This window comes from Aedes albopictus, chromosome 1, assembly GCF_035046485.1.
Source record: "Aedes albopictus strain Foshan chromosome 1, AalbF5, whole genome shotgun sequence".
Classification (NCBI taxonomy): Eukaryota; Metazoa; Arthropoda; class Insecta; order Diptera; family Culicidae; genus Aedes; species Aedes albopictus.
The window spans coordinates 60,543,742-60,569,318 of record NC_085136.1 but is presented as its reverse complement, the minus strand read 5'-3'; the positions used below and the strand labels follow the sequence as shown (position 1 = coordinate 60,569,318).

The window sequence follows — 25,577 nt, the reverse complement described above, 5'->3', positions numbered from 1 at the left end:
ATCAGAAATCAGAAATCAGAAATCAGAAATCAGAAATCAGAAATCAGAAATCAGAAATCAGAAATCAGAAATCAGAAATCAGAAATCAGAAATCAGAAATCAGAAATCAGAAATCAGAAATCAGAAATCAGAAATCAGAAATCAGAAATCAGAAATCAGAAATCAGAAATCAGAAATCAGAAATCAGAAATCAGAAATCAGAAATCAGAAATCAGAAATCAGAAATCAGAAATCAGAAATCAGAAATCAGAAATCAGAAATCAGAAATCAGAAATCAGAAATCAGAAATCAGAAATCAGAAATCAGAAATCAGAAATCAGAAATCAGAAATCAGAAATCAGAAATCAGAAATCAGAAATCAGAAATCAGAAATCAGAAATCAGAAATCAGAAATCAGAAATCAGAAATCAGAAATCAGAAATCAGAAATCAGAAATCAGAAATCAGAAATCAGAAATCAGAAATCAGAAATCAGAAATCAGAAATCAGAAATCAGAAATCAGAAATCAGAAATCAGAAATCAGAAATCAGAAATCAGAAATCAGAAATCAGAAATCAGAAATCAGAAATCAGAAATCAGAAATCAGAAATCAGAAATCAGAAATCAGAAATCAGAAATCAGAAATCAGAAATCAGAAATCAGAAATCAGAAATCAGAAATCAGAAATCAGAAATCAGAAATCAGAAATCAGAAATCAGAAATCAGAAATCAGAAATCAGAAATCAGAAATCAGAAATCAAAAATCAGAAATCAGAAATCAGAAATCAGAAATCAGAAAGGAGAGAAGCTTCCAGGCTTCCAGGGAGAAGTTTCCAGGCTTCCAGGGAGAAGTTTCCAGGCTTCCAGGGAGAAGCTTCCAGGCTTCCCAGGCTTCCAGGGAGAAGCTTCCAGGCTTCCAGGGAGAAGCTTCCAGGCTTCCAGGGAGAAGCTTCCAGGCTTCCAGGGAGAAGCTTCCAGGCTTCCAGAGAGAAGCTTCCAGGCTTCCACGGAGAAGCTCCCAGGCTTCAGGGAGAAGCTTCCAGGCTTCCAGGGAGAAGCTTCCACGCTTCCAGGGAGAAGCTTCCAGGCTTCCAGGGAGAAGCTTCCAGGCTTCCAGGGAGAAGCTTCCAGGCTTCCAGGGAGAAGCTTCCAGGCTTCCAGGGAGAAGCTTCCAGGCTTCCAGGGAGAAGCTTCCAGGCTTCCAGGGAGAAGCTTCCAGGCTTCCAGGGAGAAGCTTCCAGGCTTCCAGGGAGAAGCTTCCAGGCTTCCAGGGAGAAGCTTCCAGGCTTCCAGGGAGAAGCTTCCAGGCTTCCAGGGAGAAGCTTCCAGGCTTCCAGGGAGAAGCTTCCAGGCTTCCAGGGAGAAGCTTCCAGGCTTCCAGGGAGAAGCTTCCAGGCTTCCAGGGAGAAGCTTCCAGGCTTCCAGGGAGAAGCTTCCAGGCTTCCAGGGAGAAGCTTCCAGGCTTCCAGGGAGAAGCTTCCAGGCTTCCAGGGAGAAGCTTCCAGGCTTCCAGGGAGAAGCTTCCAGGCTTCCAGGGAGAAGCTTCCAGGCTTCCAGGGAGAAGCTTCCAGGCTTCCAGGGAGAAGCTTCCAGGCTTCCAGGGAGAAGCTTCCAGGCTTCCAGGGAGAAGCTTCCAGGCTTCCAGGGAGAAGCTTCCAGGCTTCCAGGGAGAAGCTTCCAGGCTTCCAGGGAGAAGCTTCCAGGCTTCCAGGGAGAAGCTTCCAGGCTTCCAGGGAGAAGCTTCCAGGCTTCCAGGGAGAAGCTTCCAGGCTTCCAGGGAGAAGCTTCCAGGCTTCCAGGGAGAAGCTTCCAGGCTTCCAGGGAGAAGCTTCCAGGCTTCCAGGGAGAAGCTTCCAGGCTTCCAGGGAGAAGCTTCCAGGCTTCCAGGGAGAAGCTTCCAGGCTTCCAGGGAGAAGCTTCCAGGCTTCCAGGGAGAAGCTTCCAGGCTTCCAGGGAGAAGCTTCCAGGCTTCCAGGGAGAAGCTTCCAGGCTTCCAGGGAGAAGCTTCCAGGCTTCCAGGGAGAAGCTTCCAGGCTTCCAGGGAGAAGCTTCCAGGCTTCCAGGGAGAAGCTTCCAGGCTTCCAGGGAGAAGCTTCCAGGCTTCCAGGGAGAAGCTTCCAGGCTTCCAGGGAGAAGCTTCCAGGCTTCCAGGGAGAAGCTTCCAGGCTTCCAGGGAGAAGCTTCCAGGCTTCCAGGGAGAAGCTTCCAGGCTTCCAGGGAGAAGCTTCCAGGCTTCCAGGGAGAAGCTTCCAGGCTTCCAGGGAGAAGCTTCCAGGCTTCCAGGGAGAAGCTTCCAGGCTTCCAGGGAGAAGCTTCCAGGCTTCCAGGGAGAAGCTTCCAGGCTTCCAGGGAGAAGCTTCCAGGCTTCCAGGGAGAAGCTTCCACGCTTCCAGGGAGAAGCTTCCACGCTTCCAGGGAGAAGCTTCCAGGCTTCCAGGGAGAAGCTTCCAGGCTTCCAGGGAGAAGCTTCCAGGCTTCCAGGGAGAAGCTTCCAGGCTTCCAGGGAGAAGCTTCCAGGCTTCCAGGGAGAAGCTTCCAGGCTTCCAGAGAGAAGCTTCCAGGCTTCCAGGGAGAAGCTTCCAGGCTTCCAGGGAGAAGCTTCCAGGCTTCCAGGGAGAAGCTTCCAGGCTTCCAGGGAGAAGCTTCCAGGCTTCCAGGGAGAAGCTTCCAGGCTTCCAGGGAGAAGCTTCCAGGCTTCCAGGGAGAAGCTTCCAGGCTTCCAGGGAGAAGCTTCCAGGCTTCCAGGGAGAAGCTTCCAGGCTTCCAGGGAGAAGCTTCCAGGCTTCCAGGGAGAAGCTTCCAGGCTTCCAGGGAGAAGCTTCCAGGCTTCCAGGGAGAAGCTTCCAGGCTTCCAGGGAGAAGCTTCCAGGCTTCCAGGGAGAAGCTTCCAGGCTTCCAGGGAGAAGCTTCCAGGCTTCCAGGGAGAAGCTTCCAGGCTTCCAGGGAGAAGCTTCCAGGCTTCCAGGGAGAAGCTTCCAGGCTTCCAGGGAGAAGCTTCCAGGCTTCCAGGGAGAAGCTTCCAGGCTTCCAGGGAGAAGCTTCCAGGCTTCCAGGGAGAAGCTTCCAGGCTTCCAGGGAGAAGCTTCCAGGCTTCCAGGGAGAAGCTTCCAGGCTTCCAGGGAGAAGCTTCCAGGCTTCCAGGGAGAAGCTTCCAGGCTTCCAGGGAGAAGCTTCCAGGCTTCCAGGGAGAAGCTTCCAGGCTTCCAGGGAGAAGCTTCCAGGCTTCCAGGGAGAAGCTTCCAGGCTTCCAGGGAGAAGCTTCCAGGCTTCCAGGGAGAAGCTTCCAGGCTTCCAGGGAGAAGCTTCCAGGCTTCCAGGGAGAAGCTTCCAGGCTTCCAGGGAGAAGCTTCCAGGCTTCCAGGGAGAAGCTTCCAGGCTTCCAGGGAGAAGCTTCCAGGCTTCCAGGGAGAAGCTTCCAGGCTTCCAGGGAGAAGCTTCCAGGCTTCCAGGGAGAAGCTTCCAGGCTTCCAGGGAGAAGCTTCCAGGCTTCCAGGGAGAAGCTTCCAGGCTTCCAGGGAGAAGCTTCCAGGCTTCCAGGGAGAAGCTTCCAGGCTTCCAGGGAGAAGCTTCCAGGCTTCCAGGGAGAAGCTTCCAGGCTTCCAGGGAGAAGCTTCCAGGCTTCCAGGGAGAAGCTTCCAGGCTTCCAGGGAGAAGCTTCCAGGCTTCCAGGGAGAAGCTTCCAGGCTTCCAGGGAGAAGCTTCCAGGCTTCCAGGGAGAAGCTTCCAGGCTTCCAGGGAGAAGCTTCCAGGCTTCCAGGGAGAAGCTTCCAGGCTTCCAGGGAGAAGCTTCCAGGCTTCCAGGGAGAAGCTTCCAGGCTTCCAGGGAGAAGCTTCCAGGCTTCCAGGGAGAAGCTTCCAGGCTTCCAGGGAGAAGCTTCCAGGCTTCCAGGGAGAAGCTTCCAGGCTTCCAGGGAGAAGCTTCCAGGCTTCCAGGGAGAAGCTTCCAGGCTTCCAGGGAGAAGCTTCCAGGCTTCCAGGGAGAAGCTTCCAGGCTTCCAGGGAGAAGCTTCCAGGCTTCCAGGGAGAAGCTTCCAGGCTTCCAGGGAGAAGCTTCCAGGCTTCCAGGGAGAATCTTCCAGGCTTCTCGGGAGAAGCTTCTAGGTTTCTCGGAAGAAGCTTCCTGGCTTCTCGGGAGAAGCTTCTAGGTTTCTCGGAAGAAGCTTCCTGGCTTCTCGGGAGAAGCTTCCAGGCTTCTCGGGAGAAGCTTCCAGGCTTCTCGGGAGAAGCGTCCAGGCTTCTCGGGAGAAGCTTCCAGGCTTCTCGGGAGAAGCTTCCAGGCTTCTCGGGAGAAGCTTCCAGGCTTCTCGGGAGAAGCTTCCAGGCTTCTCGGGAGAAGCTTCCAGGCTTCTCGGGAGAAGCTTCCAGGCTTCTCGGGAGAAGCTTCCAGGCTTCTCGGGAGAAGCTTCCAGGCTTCTCGGGAGAAGCTTCCAGGCTTCTCGGGAGAAGCTTCCAGGCTTCTCGGGAGAAGCTTCCAGGCTTCTCGGGAGAAGCTTCCAGGCTTCTCGGGAGAAGCTTCCAGGCTTCTCGGGAGAAGCTTCCAGGCTTCTCGGGAGAAGCTTCCAGGCTTCTCTGGAGAAGCTTTCAGGATTCTTGGGAGAAGCTTCCAGGCTTCTCGGGAGATCCTTCCAGGTCATTCGGGAAAAGCTTCCAGGCTTCTCGGGACATTATTCTAGTCTTCTCGGCAGAAGCTTCCAAGCATCTAAAACGACATTTCCAGGCTACTCCGAAGAAGCTTCCAGGCTCTGCTCTGGTTCTGCTCTGCTCTGGGCTCTGCTCTGGGCTCTGCTCTGGGCTCTGCTCTGGCTCTGCTCTGGCTCTGCTTTGGCTCTCCTCTGGCTCTGCTCTGGCTCTGCTCTGCTCTGGCTCTGCTCTGGCTTTGCTCTGGCTCTGCTATGGCTCTGGCTCTGCTCTGGGCTCTGCTCTGAGCTCTGCTCTGGGCTCTGCTATGGCCCTGCTATGGCTCTGCTATGGCTCTGCTCTGGCGCTGCTCTGGGCTCTGCCCTGGGCTCTGCTCTGGGCTCTGCTCTGGGGTCTGCTCTGGGCTCTGCTCTGGGCTCTGCTCTGGGCTCTGCTCTGGGCTCTGCTCTGGGCTCTGCTCTGGGCTCTGCTCTGGGCTCTGCTCTGGGCTCTGCTCTGGGCTCTGCTCTGGGCTCTGCTCTGCCTCTGTTATGGCTCTGGCCCTGCTCTGGCTCTCCTCTGGGGTCTGCTCTGGGCTCTGCTATGGCTCTGGGCTCTGCTCTGGGCTCTGCTCTGGACTCTACTCTGGGCTCTGCTCTAGGCTCTGCTCTGGGCTCTGCTCTGGGCTCTGCTCCGGGCTCTGCTATGGGCTATGCTCTGGGCTCTGCTCTGGGCTCTGCTCTTGGCTCTGCTCCGGGCTCTGCTCTGGACTCTGCTCTGGGCTCTGCTCTGGGCTCTGCTCTGGGCTCTGCTCTGGGCTCTGCTCTGGGCTCTGCTCTGGGCTCTGCTCTGGGCTCTGCTCTGGGCTCTGCTCTGGGCTCTGCTCTGGACTCTGCTCTGGGCTCTGCTCTGGGCTCTGCTCTGGGCTCTGCTCTGGGCTCTGCTCTGGGCTCTGCTCTGGGCTCTGCTCTGGGCTCTGCTCTGGGGTCTGCTCTGGGCTCTGCTCTGGGCTCTGCTCTGGGCTCTGCTCTGGGCTCTGCTCTGGGCTCTGCTCTGGGCTCTGCTCTGGGCTCTGCTCTGGGCTCTGCTCTGGGCTCTGCTCTGGGCTCTGCTCTGCCTCTGTTATGGCTCTGGCCCTACTCTGGCTCTCCTCTGGGGTCTGCTCTGGGCTCTGCTATGGCTCTGGGCTCTGCTCTGGACTCTACTCTGGGCTCTGCTCTAGGCTCTGCTCTGGGCTCTGCTCTGGGCTCTGCTCCGGGCTCTGCTATGGGCTATGCTCTGGGCTCTGCTCTGGGCTCTGCTCTTGGCTCTGCTCCGGGCTCTGCTCTGGACTCTGCTCTGGGCTCTGCTCTGGGCTCTGCTCTGGGCTCTGCTCTGGGCTCTGCTCTGGGCTCTGCTCTGGGCTCTGCTCTGGGCTCTGCTCTGGGCTCTGCTCTGGGCTCTGCTCTGGGCTCTGCTCTGGAGAGACCGTTGTTTTTGTATTTCCAAATGTATCTTTGAATAAATTACCGGCTAATCCAACAAACTTCTAGTCTAGAAGATACATTTTCTGCATACTAATCCGGAAGGTCTCAACAAAAACATCAACAAATCATCCTGTTTGCCGGTTGACGGTAAAAACAAACTTTCCATTTTCGTTCTCCCATTGACCACTAATTCCACCGAAGACGACGAAGACCACGTCAGCCATATTAAATCACAGTTGGCTGTCAGTTTCGTTCTCGATTATGCATATATAAAGCTAGAAAGGTAAGTGCAACTTTTCCCACGTGGCACACTACACTACTCCAAGCTGTCGACCGACAACACTCTTCTGTTGGATGATGGGTTTTGTGGGGATATATGAAGTTTCAAGGTTCCTTCCCCTCACATATCCGGCGAAGGAGCACAATGTGGACGTCGAGTCAGACTTGTCCCATGTCTGGTAAACAAACATACATGCAAGCATGCTCGAGGAACCCGGCAGCGGAGGGAGAGTGAGAAAGGAGTGTCGCAAAGAATTTTTCCACAACATGTCGCCTACTTAGTTTACTTGTTTGCCTATTGCCTCTCGTGCATCGTACCCTTAAGCTTTCGGTTCAGTTTTCATCATCTCGGTCGGCTATGATATCCCAGTAGGCAATGTTGGACCTCCTTCTTTTCGATTAGGAGATTAGGAATGCCTCAAACTTCGAAAATATATTGAAAAAAAAAATGTTAGTTCAGTTACAAAGAACAAAAGTAGCATTATTTGTTATCAATTAGAATAGTCAATTAGTTTGTTCTAACCGATCCTTAATTGTAGATTAAATCTAATTAAATAAATTTTGTCAAAAACTTGTGACATCTCTAAAAAGAAAACCCCCGTATGGACAAACTTTTCCGATTAGCAGGAATTCATGGCTTGCTAAGATGTTGGAGCTTTCCGATCGGATTAGGTGATTGATTGGATTTGAAAAATTGACAAACTTTTTCCAACTCGGGCTCCTTTCGGCCGCCTCTTTTCCAGTTTCTGAAGGCTCTCACTAGACTACTACGACTAAATGGAGTGCCAGCACTTGGTGCTTCCGGAATGGATCCACGATATTGAAAATTTCCATAATAATTTCCTGCTCGAAAATTGAAATTATCGCTTCCAATCGTTTTCTTTCCAGTCTATCGGCAGCCGAAGTCTTTTCCGGGCCATAGAGTCAAACAAGCAGCACGTCGTTCTGTTTTAGATTCACGGCGCGCGAAAGACCGCGTCTTCACTTTGAATTTCAATTACTTGGAAACGTCGAACTGGAAGAAAAAGGCTCGAAGCTTTAAAAATTTTAACTTTTCTCAAAGAGAAATCGAACCGAAATCGAATCGAAATCGAGTCGAAATCGAATCGAAATCGAATCAAAATCGAATCGAAATTGAATCGAAATCGAATCGAAATCGAAATCGAATCGAAATTGAATCGAAATCGAATCGAAATCGAATCGAAATCGAATCGAAATCGAATCGAAATCGAATCGAAATCGAATCGAAATCGAATCGAAATCGAATCGAAATCGAATCGAAATCGAATCGAAATCGAATCGAAATCGAATCGAAATCGAATCGAAATCGAATCGAAATCGAATCGAAATCGAATCGAAATCGAATCGAAATCGAATCGAAATCGAATCGAAATCGAATCGAAATCGAATCAAAATCGAATCAAAATCGAAATCGAATCGAAATCGAATCGAAATCGAATCGAAATTGAATCGAAATCGAATCGAAATCGAATCGAAATCGAATCGAAATCGAATCGAAATCGAAATCGAATCGAAATCGAATCGAAATCGAATCGAAATCGAATTGAAATCGAATCGAAATCGAATCGAAATCGAAATCGAATCGAAATCGAATCGAAATCGAATCGAAATCCGAAATCGAAATCGAATCGAAATCGAATCGAAATCGAATCGAAATCGAATCGAAATCGAATCGAAATCGAATCGAAATCGAATCGAAATCGAATCGAAATCGAATCGAAATCGAATCGAAATCGAATCGAAATCGAATCGAAATCGAATCGAAATCGAATCGAAATCGAATCGAAATCGAATCGAAATCGAATCGAAATCGAATCGAAATCGAATCGAAATCGAATCGAAATCGAATCGAAATCGAATCGAAATCGAATCGAAATCGAATCGAAATCGAATCGAAATCGAATCGAAATCGAATCGAAATCGAATCGAAATCGAATCGAAATCGAATCGAAATCGAATCGAAATCGAATCGAAATCGAATCGAAATCGAATCGAAATCGAATCGAAATCGAATCGAAATCGAATCGAAATCGAATCGAAATCGAATCGAAATCGAATCGAAATCGAATCGAAATCGAATCGAAATCGAATCGAAATCGAACCGAAATCGAATCGAAATCGAATCGAAATCGAATCGAAATCGAACCGAAATCGAATCGAAATCGAATCGAAATCGAATCGAAATCGAACCGAAATCGAACCGAAATCGAATCGAAATCGAATCGAAATCGAATCGAAATCGAATCGAAATCGAATCGAAATCGAATCGAAATCGAATCGAAATCGAATCGAAATCGAATCGAAATCGAATCGAAATCGAATCGAAATCGAATCGAAATCGAATCGAAATCGAATCGAAATCGAATCGAAATCAAATCGAAATCGAATCGAAATCGAATCGAAATCGAATCGAAATCGAATCGAAATCGAATCGAAATCGAATCGAAATCGAATCGAAATCGAATCGAAATCGAATCGAAATCGAATCGAAATCGAATCGAAATCGAATCGAAATCGAATCGAAATCGAATCGAAATCGAATCGAAATCGAATCGAAATCGAATCGAAATCGAATCGAAATCGAATCGAAATCGAATCGAAATCGAATCGAAATCGAATCGAAATCGAATCGAAATCGAATCGAAATCGAATCGAAATCGAATCGAAATCGAATCGAAATCGAATCGAAATCGAATCGAAATCGAATCGAAATCGAATCGAAATCGAATCGAAATCGAATCGAAATCGAATCGAAATCGAATCGAAATCGAATCGAAATCGAATCGAAATCGAATCGAAATCGAATCGAAATCGAATCGAAATCGAATCGAAATCGAATCGAAATCGAATCGAAATCGAATCGAAATCGAATCGAAATCGAATCGAAATCGAATCGAAATCGAATCGAAATCGAATCGAAATCGAATCGAAATCGAATCGAAATCGAATCGAAATCGAATCGAAATCGAATCGAAATCGAATCGAAATCGAATCGAAATCGAATCGAAATCGAATCGAAATCGAATCGAAATCGAATCGAAATCGAATCGAAATCGAATCGAAATCGAATCGAAATCGAATCGAAATCGAATCGAAATCGAATCGAAATCGAATCGAAATCGAATCGAAATCGAATCGAAATCGAATCGAAATCGAATCGAAATCGAATCGAAATCGAATCGAAATCGAATCGAAATCGAATCGAAATCGAATCGAAATCGAATCGAAATCGAATCGAAATCGAATCGAAATCGAACCGAAATCGAATCGAAATCGAATCGAAATCGAATCGAAATCGAATCGAAATCGAACCGAAATCGAATCGAAATCGAATCGAAATCGAATCGAAATCGAACCGAAATCGAATCGAAATCGAATCGAAATCGAATCGAAATCGAATCGAAATCGAATCGAAATCGAATCGAAATCGAATCGAAATCGAATCGAAATCGAATCGAAATCGAATCGAAATCGAATCGAAATCGAATCGAAATCGAATCGAAATCGAATCGAAATCGAATCGAAATCGAATCGAAATCGAATCGAAATCGAATCGAAATCGAATCGAAATCGAATCGAAATCGAATCGAAATCGAATCGAAATCGAATCGAAATCGAATCGAAATCGAATCGAAATCGAATCGAAATCGAATCGAAATCGAATCGAAATCGAATCGAAATCGAATCGAAATCGAATCGAAATCGAATCGAAATCGAATCGAAATCGAATCGAAATCGAATCGAAATCGAATCGAAATCGAATCGAAATCGAATCGAAATCGAATCGAAATCGAATCGAAATCGAATCGAAATCGAATCGAAATCGAATCGAAATCGAATCGAAATCGAATCGAAATCGAATCGAAATCGAATCGAAATCGAATCGAAATCGAATCGTAAAATCGAAATCGAATCGAAATCGAATCGAAATCGAGGAATCGAATCGATCGAAATCGAATCGAATCGAATCGAAATTGAATCGAAATCGAATCGAATCGAATCGAAATCGAATCGAAATCGAATCGAAATCGAAATCGAATCGAAATCGAATCGAAATCGAATCGAAATCGAATTGAAATCGAATCGAAATCGAATCGAAATCGAAATCGAATCGAAATCGAATCGAAATCGAATCGAAATCCGAAATCGAAATCGAATCGAATCGAATCGAAATCGAATCGAAATCGAATCGAAATCGAATCGAAATCGAATCGAAATCGAATCGAAATCGAATCGAAATCGAATCGAAATCGAATCGAAATCGAATCGAAATCGAATCGAAATCGAATCGAAATCGAATCGAAATCGAATCGAAATCGAATCGAAATCGAATCGAAATCGAATCGAAATCGAATCGAAATCGAATCGAAATCGAATCGAAATCGAATCGAAATCGAATCGAAATCGAATCGAAATCGAATCGAAATCGAATCGAAATCGAATCGAAATCGAATCGAAATCGAATCGAAATCGAATCGAAATCGAATCGAAATCGAATCGAAATCGAATCGAAATCGAATCGAAATCGAATCGAATCGATCGAATCGAATCGAAATCGAATCGAAATCGAATCGAAATCGAATCGAATCGAACCGAAATCGAATCGAAATCGAATCGAAATCGAATCGAAATCGAATCGAAATCGAATCGAAATCGAATCGAAATCGAATCGAAATCGAATCGAAATCGAATCGAAATCGAATCGAAATCGAATCGAAATCGAACCGAAATCGAATCGAAATCGAATCGAAATCGAATCGAAATCGAACCGAAATCGAATCGAAATCGAATCGAAATCGAATCGAAATCGAACCGAAATCGAACCGAAATCGAATCGAAATCGAATCGAAATCGATCGAAATCGAATCGAAATCGAATCGAAATCGAATCGAAATCGAATCGAAATCGAATCGAAATCGAATCGAAATCGAATCGAAATCGAATCGAAATCGAATCGAATCGAATCGAAATCGAATCGAAATCGAATCGAAATCGAATCGAAATCAAATCGAAATCGAATCGAAATCGAATCGAAATCGAATCGAAATCGAATCGAAATCGAATCGAAATCGAATCGAAATCGAATCGAAATCGAATCGAAATCGAATCGAAATCGAATCGAAATCGAATCGAAATCGAATCGAAATCGAATCGAAATCGAATCGAAATCGAATCGAAATCGAATCGAAATCGAATCGAAATCGAATCGAAATCGAATCGAAATCGAATCGAAATCGAATCGAAATCGAATCGAAATCGAATCGAAATCGAATCGAAATCGAATCGAAATCGAATCGAAATCGAATCGAAATCGAATCGAAATCGAATCGAAATCGAATCGAAATCGAATCGAAATCGAATCGAAATCGAATCGAAATCGAATCGAAATCGAATCGAAATCGAATCGAAATCGAATCGAAATCGAATCGAAATCGAATCGAAATCGAATCGAAATCGAATCGAAATCGAATCGAATCGAATCGAAATCGAATCGAAATCGAATCGAAATCGAATCGAAATCGAATCGAAATCGAATCGAAATCGAATCGAAATCGAATCGAAATCGAATCGAAATCGAATCGAAATCGAATCGAAATCGAATCGAAATCGAATCGAAATCGAATCGAATCGAATCGAAATCGAATCGAAATCGAATCGAAATCGAATCGAAATCGAATCGAAATCGAATCGAAATCGAATCGAAATCGAATCGAAATCGAATCGAAATCGAATCGAAATCGAATCGAAATCGAATCGAAATCGAATCGAAATCGAATCGAAATCGAATCGAAATCGAATCGAATCGAATCGAAATCGAATCGAAATCGAATCGAAATCGAATCGAATCGAATCGAAATCGAATCGAAATCGAATCGAAATCGAATCGAAATCGAATCGAAATCGAACCGAAATCGAATCGAAATCGAATCGAAATCGAATCGAAATCGAATCGAAATCGAACCGAAATCGAATCGAAATCGAATCGAAATCGAATCGAAATCGAACCGAAATCGAATCGAAATCGAATCGAAATCGAATCGAAATCGAATCGAAATCGAATCGAAATCGAATCGAAATCGAATCGAAATCGAATCGAAATCGAATCGAAATCGAATCGAAATCGAATCGAAATCGAATCGAAATCGAATCGAAATCGAATCGAAATCGAATCGAAATCGAATCGAAATCGAATCGAAATCGAATCGAAATCGAATCGAAATCGAATCGAAATCGAATCGAAATCGAATCGAAATCGAATCGAAATCGAATCGAAATCGAATCGAAATCGAATCGAAATCGAATCGAAATCGAATCGAAATCGAATCGAAATCGAATCGAAATCGAATCGAAATCGAATCGAAATCGAATCGAAATCGAATCGAAATCGAATCGAAATCGAATCGAAATCGAATCGAATCGAATCGAAATCGAATCGAAATCGAATCGAAATCGAATCGAAATCGAATCGAAATCGAATCGAAATCGAATCGAAATCGAATCGAAATCGAATCGAAATCGAATCGAAATCGAATCGAAATCGAATCGAAATCGAATCGAAATCGAATCGAAATCGAATCGAAATCGAATCGAAATCGAATCGAAATCGAATCGAAATCGAATCGAAATCGAATCGAAATCGAATCGAAATCGAATCGAAATCGAATCGAAATCGAATCGAAATCGAATCGAAATCGAATCGAAATCGAATCGAAATCGAATCGAAATCGAATCGAAATCGAATCGAAATCGAATCGAAATCGAATCGAAATCGAATCGAAATCGAATCGAAATCGAATCGATGTCGAATCAAGTCTTGAAAGCTCAAATTTCATTTACGGCTGAATCCTTATTTGTTCAAAATTCAACCAATCCATTCGGAAAGAGTTTTATAACCTCAAAATCTCCACCGCCTCAATCAACATTTCATTTCATCAGCATATTTTTTCGAGCGCGGAACTCTCACGGCTGCTTCTTGGAGGCGACAACGTTCGCTCGTTTGTTGCCACTGACTGTAGCGTCGAGAAGCGTTTGATTCCACGGGTTCCTTCTAAATGCGACGATTATGCAAATTCTCCGACCACAATAATCGTAAAACTGGATGTGCACACCGATCCTGCCGTCATGGCGCTTCGTCAGCTTCTCATCGGCAGTTTTCTTCGGCTGAGTTTCTGCCGTCGCACCAGTAGGCTACGCCATCGCTTCTGTTTGATCCGGATGCATCGTTTGCTGAGATTAAGGTTTGATTTGATTTACCCACATGGTCCTGATTGTCAAATTTGAACAGAATGGGTTCGTTTACGGAACGTTTTAGACAATCGGTCTGATGAATTTTAGACCGGAATGAACCAATGCACGTGCTAATCCATTTGACTTTTGAGCGGAGCCGTGTTATCCATCAGGTCACGAATGAACGTTCTTCTCTCCCACACGAATTTTGACGGTTTCCGGTGGATTGTTTTGATTCCCGTTTGTTGGAGAAAATTGAAGTTAAATTTCTATGCAAAATTCCATGGAAACAAGTTCATTTCCTGTAGACACGGAACCGGTAAGATAAGTCCATGGGACTTATCAACCGATGAACAGAATTCACTCGGTCCGAGACTTTTAACACTAGAGCGGGGCCGTTTCCAATCAGAATCGTCCAATGTCGATTGGAAATGGCCTCGCTCTAGTGTAATTTTTTTATCGAGTGAATTCGATTCATCGGTGGAAAACTCCGCAGGAATGAATTCATTTTGAGTACCCTAAACAAGTCAAACTGTACATGAACTAATGAACAAGTTCACTCGTTTGACGTTTGAATGATGCCGTTTTTTCTGCGTAACCGTAAAACATGAGCTTTGTTTAATAGGCGCCCTTGGATGAACCAAATGTCAAAACCACTTTTTTTCAGCCTCTAAGAAAAGAAAAAGTGGATTTGACGTTTTTTTTTTTTTCTAAACCATAGGGGGATAATCTGCTCAACAGACACCCTAACAGAAGGTTAGGGTAGTGTAGGTCTGACAGGCCGTCTTCTACAACAAAAGTAAAATCCAGGACTACTCTCTCCTCGTACCCACTAAACCATTCCTATGGTCGCCAAACCCTACGTCTCTCCGGAACCACCAAGAAGGTATTGCTTCAGAGAGGGGCTAGTGCACATCGCACCCACAAGGTTAGCTGCGTAGCCTGCAGCAACGAACATCGATGACTCGCTTTGGAGAGTCCATCACGGTAGCATGCTGGCGCTTAGCCAGTTTCCCGAGTGGTCCTCGCCACTCCCTTTGTCCTCGGAAGGCGGGCAGGGTCAACCCCGCCCGCGCCCTACTGCTGAGCGGACATCAAGAACTGATGCCCACGTGCAACCCGATCTGACCTGCCCGCAAGGAAGGGTATCACTACCCTTCAGGCCCTATCAGATGCACCCGTAGGTTGCAGACAGCAGGATCTCACCTACCCCGACCCTTGCCGGGGACCCCTTTCCAACCGCGGGCTCGGATCCAACCCAGTAGACCGACGCCACGACAGCACCGCTACCGGGACTTCCTCTCCGCGGCCACTTAATCGTTGTAAGGGTCGATCTCGACCGCAGGGCACCGGTATGACCTACGAAGCCGACTCCGAACCCCTGGACCACCTCTTGTACTGCATCTGGACTAGCCATTCTCCGAGTCCACGCGCCACCTCCTCTGTAGCTCCCAGACGATGTGGGTAATAGCCGTTGAAACGGCGTTCCAGCCAAACTCATCCCTACACATCCTCTGGACCAAGTTGTCCGGAGTTGTGTCTTCCCCGCATGTGGCAAGCATGCGGTCACGCATTGTGCGAAAACGCGGGCACACGAACAAAACGTGTTCCGCCGTTTCCTCTAAACCATTGCACACTGGGCATTCGGGAGAATCCGCATGCCCGAAACGGTGTAGATACTGTCGGAAGCAACCATGACCTGTAAGGACCTGTGTCAGGTGGAATGTGACTTCCCCATGGCGCCTATTAATCCAACTATCTACCCTCGGTATCAACCTATAGGTCCACCTTCCTTTGGTGGAGCTGTCCCACGCGCGCTGCCATTTGACCATAGAGGCCATCCTGACAGTCCTGCGTATGCCTCTTGTGCCGCGCATTTCGAAGCACTCCATGTCCTCACTGATAAGAATGCTGATAGGCACCATACCAGTAATGACGCAGAGAGCGTCGTGTGACACGGTACGGTACGCGCTCGCAACCCTCAGGCACATAAGCCTGTAAGTACTTTCCAGCTTCCGTCGGTAGCATTTAGTACTTAGCGCGGTGCCCCACGCCGGGCCGCCATACCTAAGTATGGATGTAGCAACACTAGCCAGAAGCTTGCGCTTACTGGCGTACACCGCAGAGCTATTGGACATCATCCGGGACAGTGCCGCAATAGCTGTGGAGGCTCTTTTACAGGCATAATCGACGTGGCTACCGAAAGTAAGCTTATCGTCGATTATCACGCCCAAGTGTTTGACGGAGCGCTTTGACAGGATAGTACAGTCTCCTACACTGATCTCCGTCTGCTGCTCCGACTTCAGGTTGTTAACAACCGTCACCTCTGTCTTGTGGTGAGCCAGCTCCAGTTTCCTGGACCGCATCCACGCCTCCACAACCTTGATCGAGTGGTTGGTAGTCAACTTTACCTCCTCGATCGTTTCACCGTAGACTTCGAGCGTAATGTCGTCGGCAAATCCGACAATCACCACTCCCACTGGATACTCTAACCTCAACACCTCGTCGTACATGACATTCCATAACACCGGACCCAGGATGGAACCTTGCGGGACTCCTGAGGTTATGTGAAAGCACTTCCGACCCACCTCCGTGTCGTAGACTAGTACACGATTCTGAAAGTAACTTCCGAGAATCTTGTACAGGTACTCCGGTATCCCCAGACGCAAGAGCGCATCGGCAATAGCAGACCAGCTGGCGCTATTAAACGCATTCCTTACATCCAGAGTCACTACCGCGCAAAAGCGAATTCCCCTCCTCTTAGGCTCGAGTGCTTTCTCGGCGGTTTTTGTAACCGACAAGATAGCGTCTACGGTGGACCTCCCCTTCCGGAAGCCGTACTGGTTACTCGAAAGACCATTTTCGCCCTCGGTGAACCGCAACATTCTATTGAGGATGATCTTTTCGAGCACCTTCCCCGCCGTGTCAATCAAGCATATTGGTCTATATGCCGACGGGTCTCCGGGTGGTTTCCCCGCCTTTGGCAATAGTACCAGGCTCTGCCTCTTCCAAGCTTCTGGGAAAACTCCCTCGTCCAGGCATTTCTGCATAGCAGACCTGAACATCTCGGGAGCCTCTGCAATAGCTACTTTTAAGGCCAGGTTCGGAACTCCGTCCGGACCTGGGGCCTTACCTACGCTAAGGGACTTAGCTATCCCCGCAAGTTCCACATCGGTGACCCTCTCCTCATCGCCAGCCCCAGTCCCCGGCTGTCCTACGAAAGGAGGCCAAGGACTAGGATCATGACGCGGAAAAAGTCCTCCAATGATCCCCTCCAACATCTCTGGAGATTGCTCTGTAGGAGCCATCACACCTCTCGTCTTGGCCATAACGATCCTGTAGGCGTCACCCCACGGGTTCGTATTGGCACTCTGACAGAGACCCTCAAAGCAGGCCTTTTTGCTTGCTCTTATCTCGGTCTTAAGCGCGGCTTTTGCAGCGGCGAACACCACCCGCCGTTCGTTTCGCTCTTCCTCTGATCGTGCTCGCTGCATCCGCCGCCTAGCCCGTAGGCAGGCGCGGCGCAGGTCCGCAATCGCGTCGGTCCACCAGTAAGCCGGTGGCCTCCCATTTCTAGGGTGGACTCGCCTAGGCATGGTCGCATCACACGCACGTGAGAGCACCGCTACCAGCTCGTCGCCGTCTAAACCGATTAAGTTTCGCTCACGGCGGAGCGCCTCCCTAAATACCCCTTCGTCGAAGTATGATGTCTTCCACCTGCGAGGGCTTGGCCTTGGCCTAGCCGCCTCTTCTTCTATCCGCTGTCTGCTGTTATTGTAGTCGATACTGTAGCGAACCGCCAGGTGGTCGCTGTGAGTGTAGCCATCATCTACTCTCCAGTTCGAACTACTTGTTAGGCCAGGACTGCAAAAGGTCACGTCAATAATTGACTCCGCTCCATTCCGACTAAAGGTACTCTTGGTACCGACATTAGCCAAGTCGACATCTAAGATGGCCAGTGTTTCTAGCAGGATCTGACCCCGCTGGTTCGTGAAACGGCTTCCCCATTCCACGGCCCAGGCATTAAAGTCGCCCGCTATTACCACCGGCCTTCGCCCTGTTAGCACGGTCGTTAAGCGGTCCAGCATTTGCGTGAACTGCTCGATCGGCCACCGCGGAGGCGCATAACAGCTACAGAAGAAGACCCCGTTTACTTTGGCGACCACGAAGCCCTCATAGGTAGTAGACACCAACTCCTGAACGGGGTATTTACCCGTCGTCCATATCGCCGCCATTTTTCTGGTCCCATCCGCGACCCAGTTGCCGTTGCCGGCGGGTACTCGGTATGGGTCCGATATGATGGCGATATCCGTCTCCCACTCAGAAACTGCCTGACAAAGCAGTTGCTGAGCCGCATCACAGTGGTTCAGGTTCAGCTGCGTTACCTGCACTGTGATTTGTTGTTCACTGCGGCTTTCTTGAAGGCCGGGCACCTTGGACCACCCATCGGATGTCTGTTGTTCGAGGATTTCCCGGTACAGATCATGCAGATGGGCGGACTCGTGCAGCTTTGGGCCTTATGACCTTCAGCGCCGCATCGCCTGCACAGTTTGCGCCTGTCGGGGCCTTCGCAGTCCCACGACTTGTGTCCTGGTTCCAGACACCTGAAGCAAACCTCTGGTGGCTCGTGGAATGTCAGGTGACATACACACCAACCCACCTTTATGCTCCCTACTTTAACGGACTTTTTGACGTCCGCCACAGGTAGCTGAACCAAAGCTACCTGTGTCCCTGCTGGCCCTTTCCGTAGCTTAACGGCTGCGGCGGCCACCTGCACATCGCACTGTTGCCGCAGTGCCGTGACGAGCTCTTCCACTTCGGTGATCTCATCGATGTCCTTGACCTTCAGAGTCGCCTCATGTGTCAAAGCCCTCACCTGCACACCCTCACCAAGGACCTCTTCTGCCAGCCTCTTATAGGCGGCGCCCTTGTGCTCCTTCTGGCGCTTCAGCTCCAGGATCATCTCGCCCGTACGAGTACGTCTAATACTGCGTACGTCGGCTCCAAGACCCTCAAGCTTGGCGTCGCTTCGCATCATCTTCAAGACGTCCGAGTACTTGGACTGTTCCGTCTTGATGACGATAGCGTCGCCTTTCTCGCGCTTGGCACCTGCCCTCCTACGCCTTGGCTTGGCGTCCTGCGCTACTACCTGCGGATTCGCCTTCTTCTTCTTCCGCTCTACCTTCGTCCAAGGGGGGTCCTCCCCTTGGATCGCCCTACTCTGTGGCTGTTGAGGGCCCACTAGCGGTCGCAACCCCTTGTTCCCATCGTTCCGGGACGGGCCAGCCTTTTCAGGCCCACCCTTCCCAGCTTTCCGGGAACCCTGGCTGGGGTCCGACCTTCCGGCATTATTACCGACTTTCGGGGTAATGATTCGCCTGGCCTTGCGGGCACCGCCAGACAGCTCCTCGCCTGACGGTTGCCTCGCCCGCTTCTGCGATTGCTTGCCCCGTTTGTCGCGAGCAGTCGCTTCCGCCTTATTTGGACTTCCTGCGAAGGAGAAGGCCTCCGTTTGGGTAAACTTCGGCACTTTCTCATTTGCAGGCTCCGCTGCTGCAGCAGTCAGCAACGCGAGTGCCGCGTGCTCCTGCTTGGCATCGTCGATCGACGCCCTAAGTCGAAGCAAGGCCGTTTTCAGGTCCTTGCTTATGTTCGACTTAGTGGACGCAAAGTCGATGATTTTGCCAAGCTGCTGCTCAGCCACCTCTATTGCGGACCGTCCTTTGGATCCTCGGTTGACGGCCCTCAACAACCACGCTCCGTCCATAACCTCCACCGGCTGGCTTGCCGGGAAGTGGACTGGAGCACCCACGCTTGAGCTGCGTACGCAACTCCCAGCGCCTATCTCCTCACTTCTCCTTGTCGGAGATCTCATCAACCCGCTTCTTGCGAAGGGGTTGATCCCACCACTACTTCCACCTGAATTTTGATTGCTTGATTTGTTTGATTTCATGATTAATCCCACGAGTCGCACGGGAAAGAATGTCCACCACGCCAGAGCCCTGCATTAACGCGGTAAGGGACAGCTTACTGTGGGGGGTGCCCAGGTACCCCACAGGCTCCGTTAAAGATCGAGCATCTTTTTCACCCCCTCGATCACTCATTCCTCAGCACGGGTCGCTTGACACCTTGAATTGGGGTTAACGTTTGACGTTTGGTTCATCCTAGGTGAACTACTTCCCCTGGCCTGTAAAACACAGTTGACTTCAAACTAATGAACTCTGATATGGATTAACATGTCACGTTCATGCAATTTTTTCAAGAACGTTTAAAGATCAGCAAAAATTCATGTGCTTACGTAGGATCTGCCTACTTTTAAAGACCTTGCATAGCATATGCTCACCAAAACCGATACAAAGTGCTCCTCCATCCTCTGAGAAAAAAAATATCCCAAACCAATGCAATGAATTGGATTCATGCCGGCGGCCGACGCCCTGGAAAGCAGGAAACATTTATTATCCTTCTAATGGGTTGATTTTTTTCCTGCCGACCATCCGCATGCCAGCTATCTGGTCGGTCGGTTTCGCATCGCATCGATGAGCTCCGGTTTGCGGCCACGTGGTCCGATACGGCTACGCCGTTACGTAAGAAATGGCGAGCAAATCGAACGGCACAACTTAGTAGGCATCGATCTGCTCCGCAGGAGCAATGTGTTTTCTTCGGTCTATCGTTTTGGCAATGAAATGCGGTCACTTCATTTGGTGATGAGGGGGTTTCTTTCCTGTTTTATGTAGGTTGATACTTTGAAAGATAGGGCATTTTTAAGTACCTATCAAGAAAATTGGTAGGAAGAAAGATGTATGTCGTAGTCTAAGCTCAAATGCATGTAGTTGTTTGTAATTTTGTAAATTTTTTTGTTTGTAATTTTGTAATTTGTAAATTATGAATAAAAAGAATGAAATGTTTTCTCAAATCAATTTCATGGTTTGGTTAACTGTACTGCATAATATGCACTGGTCAGTTTTTGAAGCTCATTATTGTGAAATTTTTCTTAGTGTTCATTCGTGTGACCACATCATTTTTTGGACCACCCTAGTGTTGCCTTAATGCAGTACCAATTTCTATGCTTTCTGCTTTAGACATAATTTATAAAGTCAACCATACAGTCGTATTTCAATAGCAAAAATTTATAAAGGTTTTATCATGAAACATCTCCCAAAATTCATAGAAGCTTTTCCCGAGAAGCCTGGAAGCTTCTCCCAAAATGCCTAGAAGCTTCTTCCTAGAAGCCTGGAAGCTTCTCCCTGAAAGCCTGGAAGCTTCTCCCTGGAAGCCTGGAAGCTTCTCCCTGGAAGCCTGGAAGCTTCTCCCTGGAAGCCTGGAAGCTTCTCCCTGGAAGCCTGGAAGCTTCTCCCTGGAAGCCTGGAAGCTTCTCCCTGGAAGCCTGGAAGCTTCTCCCTGGAAGCCTGGAAGCTTCTCCCTGGAAGCCTGGAAGCTTCTCCCTGGAAGCCTGGAAGCTTCTCCCTGGAAGCCTGGAAGCTTCTCCCTGGAAGCCTGGAAGCTTCTCCCTGGAAGCCTGGAAGCTTCTCCCTGGAAGCCTGGAAGCTTCTCCCTGGAAGCCTGGAAGCTTCTCCCTGGAAGCCTGGAAGCTTCTCCCTGGAAGCCTGGAAGCTTCTCCCTGGAAGCCTGGAAGCTTCTCCCTGGAAGCCTGGAAGCTTCTCCCTGGAAGCCTGGAAGCTTCTCCCTGGAAGCCTGGAAGCTTCTCCCTGGAAGCCTGGAAGCTTCTCCCTGGAAGCCTGGAAGCTTCTCCCTGGAAGCCTGGAAGCTTCTCCCTGGAAGCCTGGAAGCTTCTCCCTGGAAGCCTGGAAGCTTCTCCCTGGAAGCCTGGAAGCTTCTCCCTGGAAGCCTGGAAGCTTCTCCCTGGAAGCCTGGAAGCTTCTCCCTGGAAGCCTGGAAGCTTCTCCCTGGAAGCCTGGAAGCTTCTCCCTGGAAGCCTGGAAGCTTCTCCCTGGAAGCCTGGAAGCTTCTCCCTGGAAGCCTGGAAGCTTCTCCCTGGAAGCCTGGAAGCTTCTCCCTGGAAGCCTGGAAGCTTCTCCCTGGAAGCCTGGAAGCTTCTCCCTGGAAGCCTGGAAGCTTCTCCCTGGAAGCCTGGAAGCTTCTCCCTGGAAGCCTGGAAGCTTCTCCCTGGAAGCCTGGAAGCTTCTCCCTGGAAGCCTGGAAGCTTCTCCCTGGAAGCCTGGAAGCTTCTCCCTGGAAGCCTGGAAGCTTCTCCCTGGAAGCCTGGAAGCTTCTCCCTGGAAGCCTGGAAGCTTCTCCCTGGAAGCCTGGAAGCTTCTCCCTGGAATCCTGGAAGCTTCTCCCTGGAAGCCTGGAAGCTTCTCCCTGGAAGCCTGGAAGCTTCTCCCTGGAAGCCTGGAAGCTTCTCCCTGGAAGCCTGGAAGCTTCTCCCTGGAAGCCTGGAAGCTTCTCCCTGGAAGCCTGGAAGCTTCTCCCTGGAAGCCTGGAAGCTTCTCCCTGGAAGCCTGGAAGCTTCTCCCTGGAAGCCTGGAAGCTTCTCCCTAGAAGCCTGGAAGCTTCTCCCTGGAAGCCTGGAAGCTTCTCCCTGGAAGCCTGGAAGCTTCTCCCTGGAAGCCTGGAAGCTTCTCCCTGGAAGCCTGGAAGCTTCTCCCTGGAAGCCTGGAAGCTTCTCCCTGGAAGCCTGGAAGCTTCTCCCTGGAAGCCTGGAAGCTTCTCCCTGGAAGCCTGGAAGCTTCTCCCTGGAAGCCTGGAAGCTTCTCCCTGGAAGCCTGGAAGCTTCTCCCTGGAAGCCTGGAAGCTTCTCCCTGTAAGCCTGGAAGCTTCTCCCTGGAAGCCTGGAAGCTTCTCCCTGGAAGCCTGGAAGCTTCTCCCTGGAAGCCTGGAAGCTTCTCCCTGGAAGCCTGGAAGCTTCTCCCTGGAAGCCTGGAAGCTTCTCCCTGGAAGCCTGGAAGCTTCTCCCTGGAAGCCTGGAAGCTTCTCCCTGGAAGCCTGGAAGCTTCTCCCTGGAAGCCTGGAAGCTTCTCCCTGGAAGCCTGGAAGCTTCTCCCTGGAAGCCTGGAAGCTTCTCCCTGGAAGCCTGGAAGCTTCTCCCTGGAAGCCTGGAAGCTTCTCCCTGGAAGCCTGGAAGCTTCTCCCTGGAAGCCTGGAAGCTTCTCCCTGGAAGCCTGGAAGCTTCTCCCTGGAAGCCTGGAAGCTTCTCCCTGGAAGCCTGGAAGCTTCTCCCTGGAAGCCTGGAAGCTTCTCCCTGGAAGCCTGGAAGCTTCTCCCTGGAAGCCTGGAAGCTTCTCCCTGGAAGCCTGGAAGCTTCTCCCTGGAAGCCTGGAAGCTTCTCCCTGGAAGCCTGGAAGCTTCTCCCTGGAAGCCTGGAAGCTTCTCCCTGGAAGCCTGGAAGCTTCTCCCTGGAAGCCTGGAAGCTTCTCCCTGGAAGCCTGGAAGCTTCTCCCTGGAAGCCTGGAAGCTTCTCCCTGGAAGCCTGGAATGCTCTCCCGAGAAGCCTGGAAGGCTCTCCCGAGAAGCCTGGAAGGCTCTCCCGAGAAGCCTGGAAGGCTCTCCCGAGAAGCCTGGAAGGCTCTCCCGAGAAGCCTGGAAGGCTCTCCCGAGAAGCCTGGAAGGCTCTCCCGAGAAGCCTGGAAGGCTCTCCCGAGAAGCCTGGAAGGCTCTCCCGAGAAGCCTGGAAGGCTCTCCCGAGAAGCCTGGAAGGCTCTCCCGAGAAGCCTGGAAGGCTCTCCCGAGAAGCCTGGAAGGCTCTCCCGAGAAGCCTGGAAGGCTCTCCCGAGAAGCCTGGAAGGCTCTCCCGAGAAGCCTGGAAGGCTCTCCCGAGAAGCCTGGAAGGCTCTCCCGAGAAGCCTGGAAGGCTCTCCCGAGGAAGCCTGGAAGGCTCTCCCGAGAAGCCTGGAAGGCTCTCCCGAGAAGCCTGGAAGGCTCTCCCGAGAAGCCTGGAAGGCTCTCCCGAGAAGCCTGGAAGGCTCTCCCGAGAAGCCTGGAAGGCTCTCCCGAGAAGCCTGGAAGGCTCTCCCGAGAAGCCTGGAAGGCTCTCCCGAGAAGCCTGGAAGGCTCTCCCGAGAAGCCTGGAAGGCTCTCCCGAGAAGCCTGGAAGGCTCTCCCGAGAAGCCTGGAAGGCTCTCCCGAGAAGCCTGGAAGGCTCTCCCGAGAAGCCTGGAAGGCTCTCCCGAGAAGCCTGGAAGGCTCTCCCGAGAAGCCTGGAAGGCTCTCCCGAGAAGCCTGGAAGGCTCTCCCGAGAAGCCTGGAAGGCTCTCCCGAGAAGCCTGGAAGGCTCTCCCGAGAAGCCTGGAAGGCTCTCCCGAGAAGCCTGGAAGGCTCTCCCGAGAAGCCTGGAAGGCTCTCCCGAGAAGCCTGGAAGGCTCTCCCGAGAAGCCTGGAAGGCTCTCCCGAGAAGCCTGGAAGGCTCTCCCGAGAAGCCTGGAAGGCTCTCCCGAGAAGCCTGGAAGGCTCTCCCGAGAAGCCTGGAAGGCTCTCCCGAGAAGCCTGGAAGGCTCTCCCGAGAAGCCTGGAAGGCTCTCCCGAGAAGCCTGGAAGGCTCTCCCGAGAAGCCTGGAAGGCTCTCCCGAGAAGCCTGGAAGGCTCTCCCGAGAAGCCTGGAAGGCTCTCCCGAGAAGCCTGGAAGGCTCTCCCGAGAAGCCTGGAAGGCTCTCCCGAGAAGCCTGGAAGGCTCTCCCGAGAAGCCTGGAAGGCTCTCCCGAGAAGCCTGGAAGGCTCTCCCGAGAAGCCTGGAAGGCTCTCCCGAGAAGCCTGGAAGGCTCTCCCGAGAAGCCTGGAAGGCTCCTCCGAGAAGCCTGGAAGGCTCCTCCGAGAAGCCTGGAAGGCTCCTCCGAGAAGCCTGGAAGGCTCCTCCGAGAAGCCTGGAAGGCTCCTCCGAGAAGCCTGGAAGGCTCTCCCGAGAAGCCTGGAAGGCTCTCCCGAGAAGCCTGGAAGGCTCTCCCGAGAAGCCTGGAAGGCTCTCCCGAGAAGCCTGGAAGGCTCTCCCGAGAAGCCTGGAAGGCTCTCCCGAGAAGCCTGGAAGGCTCTCCCGAGAAGCCTGGAAGGCTCTCCCGAGAAGCCTGGAAGGCTCTCCCGAGAAGCCTGGAAGGCTCTCCCGAGAAGCCTGGAAGGCTCTCCCGAGAAGCCTGGAAGGCTCTCCCGAGAAGCCTGGAAGGCTCTCCCGAGAAGCCTGGAAGGCTCTCCCGAGAAGCCTGGAAGGCTCTCCCGAGAAGCCTGGAAGGCTCTCCCGAGAAGCCTGGAAGGCTCTCCCGAGAAGCCTGGAAGGCTCTCCCGAGAAGCCTGGAAGGCTCTCCCGAGAAGCCTGGAAGGCTCTCCCGAGAAGCCTGAAAGGCTCTCCCGAGAAGCCTGGAAGGCTCTCCCGAGAAGCCTGGAAGCTTCTCCCGAGAAGCCTGGAAGCTTCTCCCGAGAAGCCTGGAAGCTTCTCCCAAAAAGCCTGGAAGCTTCTCCCGAGAAGCATGGAAGCTTCTCCCGAGAAGCCTGGAAGCTTCTCCCAAAATGCCTGGAAGGCTCTCCCGAGAAGCCTGGAAGGCTCTCCCGAGAAGCCTGGAAGGCTCTCCCGAGAAGCCTGGAAGGCTCTCCCGAGAAGCCTGGAAGGCTCTCCCGAGAAGCCTGGAAGGCTCTCCCGTGAAGCCTGGAAGGCTCTCCCGTGAAGCCTGGAAGGCTCTCCCGTGAAGCCTGGAAAGCTCTCCCGTGAAGCCTGGAAGGCTCTCCCGAGAAGCCTGGAAGCTTCTCCCGAGAAGCCAGGAAGCTTCTCCCGACAAGCCTGGAAGGCTCTCCCGAGAAGCCTGGAAGCTTCTCCCGACAAGCCTGGAATGCTCTCCCTAGAAGCCTGGAAGGCTCTCCCGAGAAGCCTGGAAGGCTCTCCCGAGAAGCCTGGAAGGCTCTCCCGAGAAGCCTGGAAGGCTCTCCCGAGAAGCCTGGAAGGCTCTCCCGAGAAGCCTGGAAGGCTCTCCCGAGATGCTGAAGAAGGCTGTTTTCTGATTTCTGATTTCTGATTTCTGATTTCTGATTTCTGATTTCTGATTTCTGATT

At 50.3% G+C, this 25,577-nt stretch overlaps 2 protein-coding genes across 2 annotated transcripts in view; one reads left to right on the top strand and one right to left on the bottom strand.

Annotated features, from left to right (window-relative positions):
• LOC109427548 (frequenin-2) overlaps positions 1-25,577 on the top strand; it is a 469,415-nt gene that overhangs the window by 238,064 nt on the left and 205,774 nt on the right. The window lies entirely within an intron of this gene.
• Positions 4,945-6,228, bottom strand: LOC134287492 (testis-specific H1 histone-like). Its single transcript, XM_062849536.1, is given in 4 exon segments — positions 4,945-5,142; positions 5,236-5,709; positions 5,881-6,090; positions 6,154-6,228. Coding segments are annotated over 4 exon segments (957 nt in total).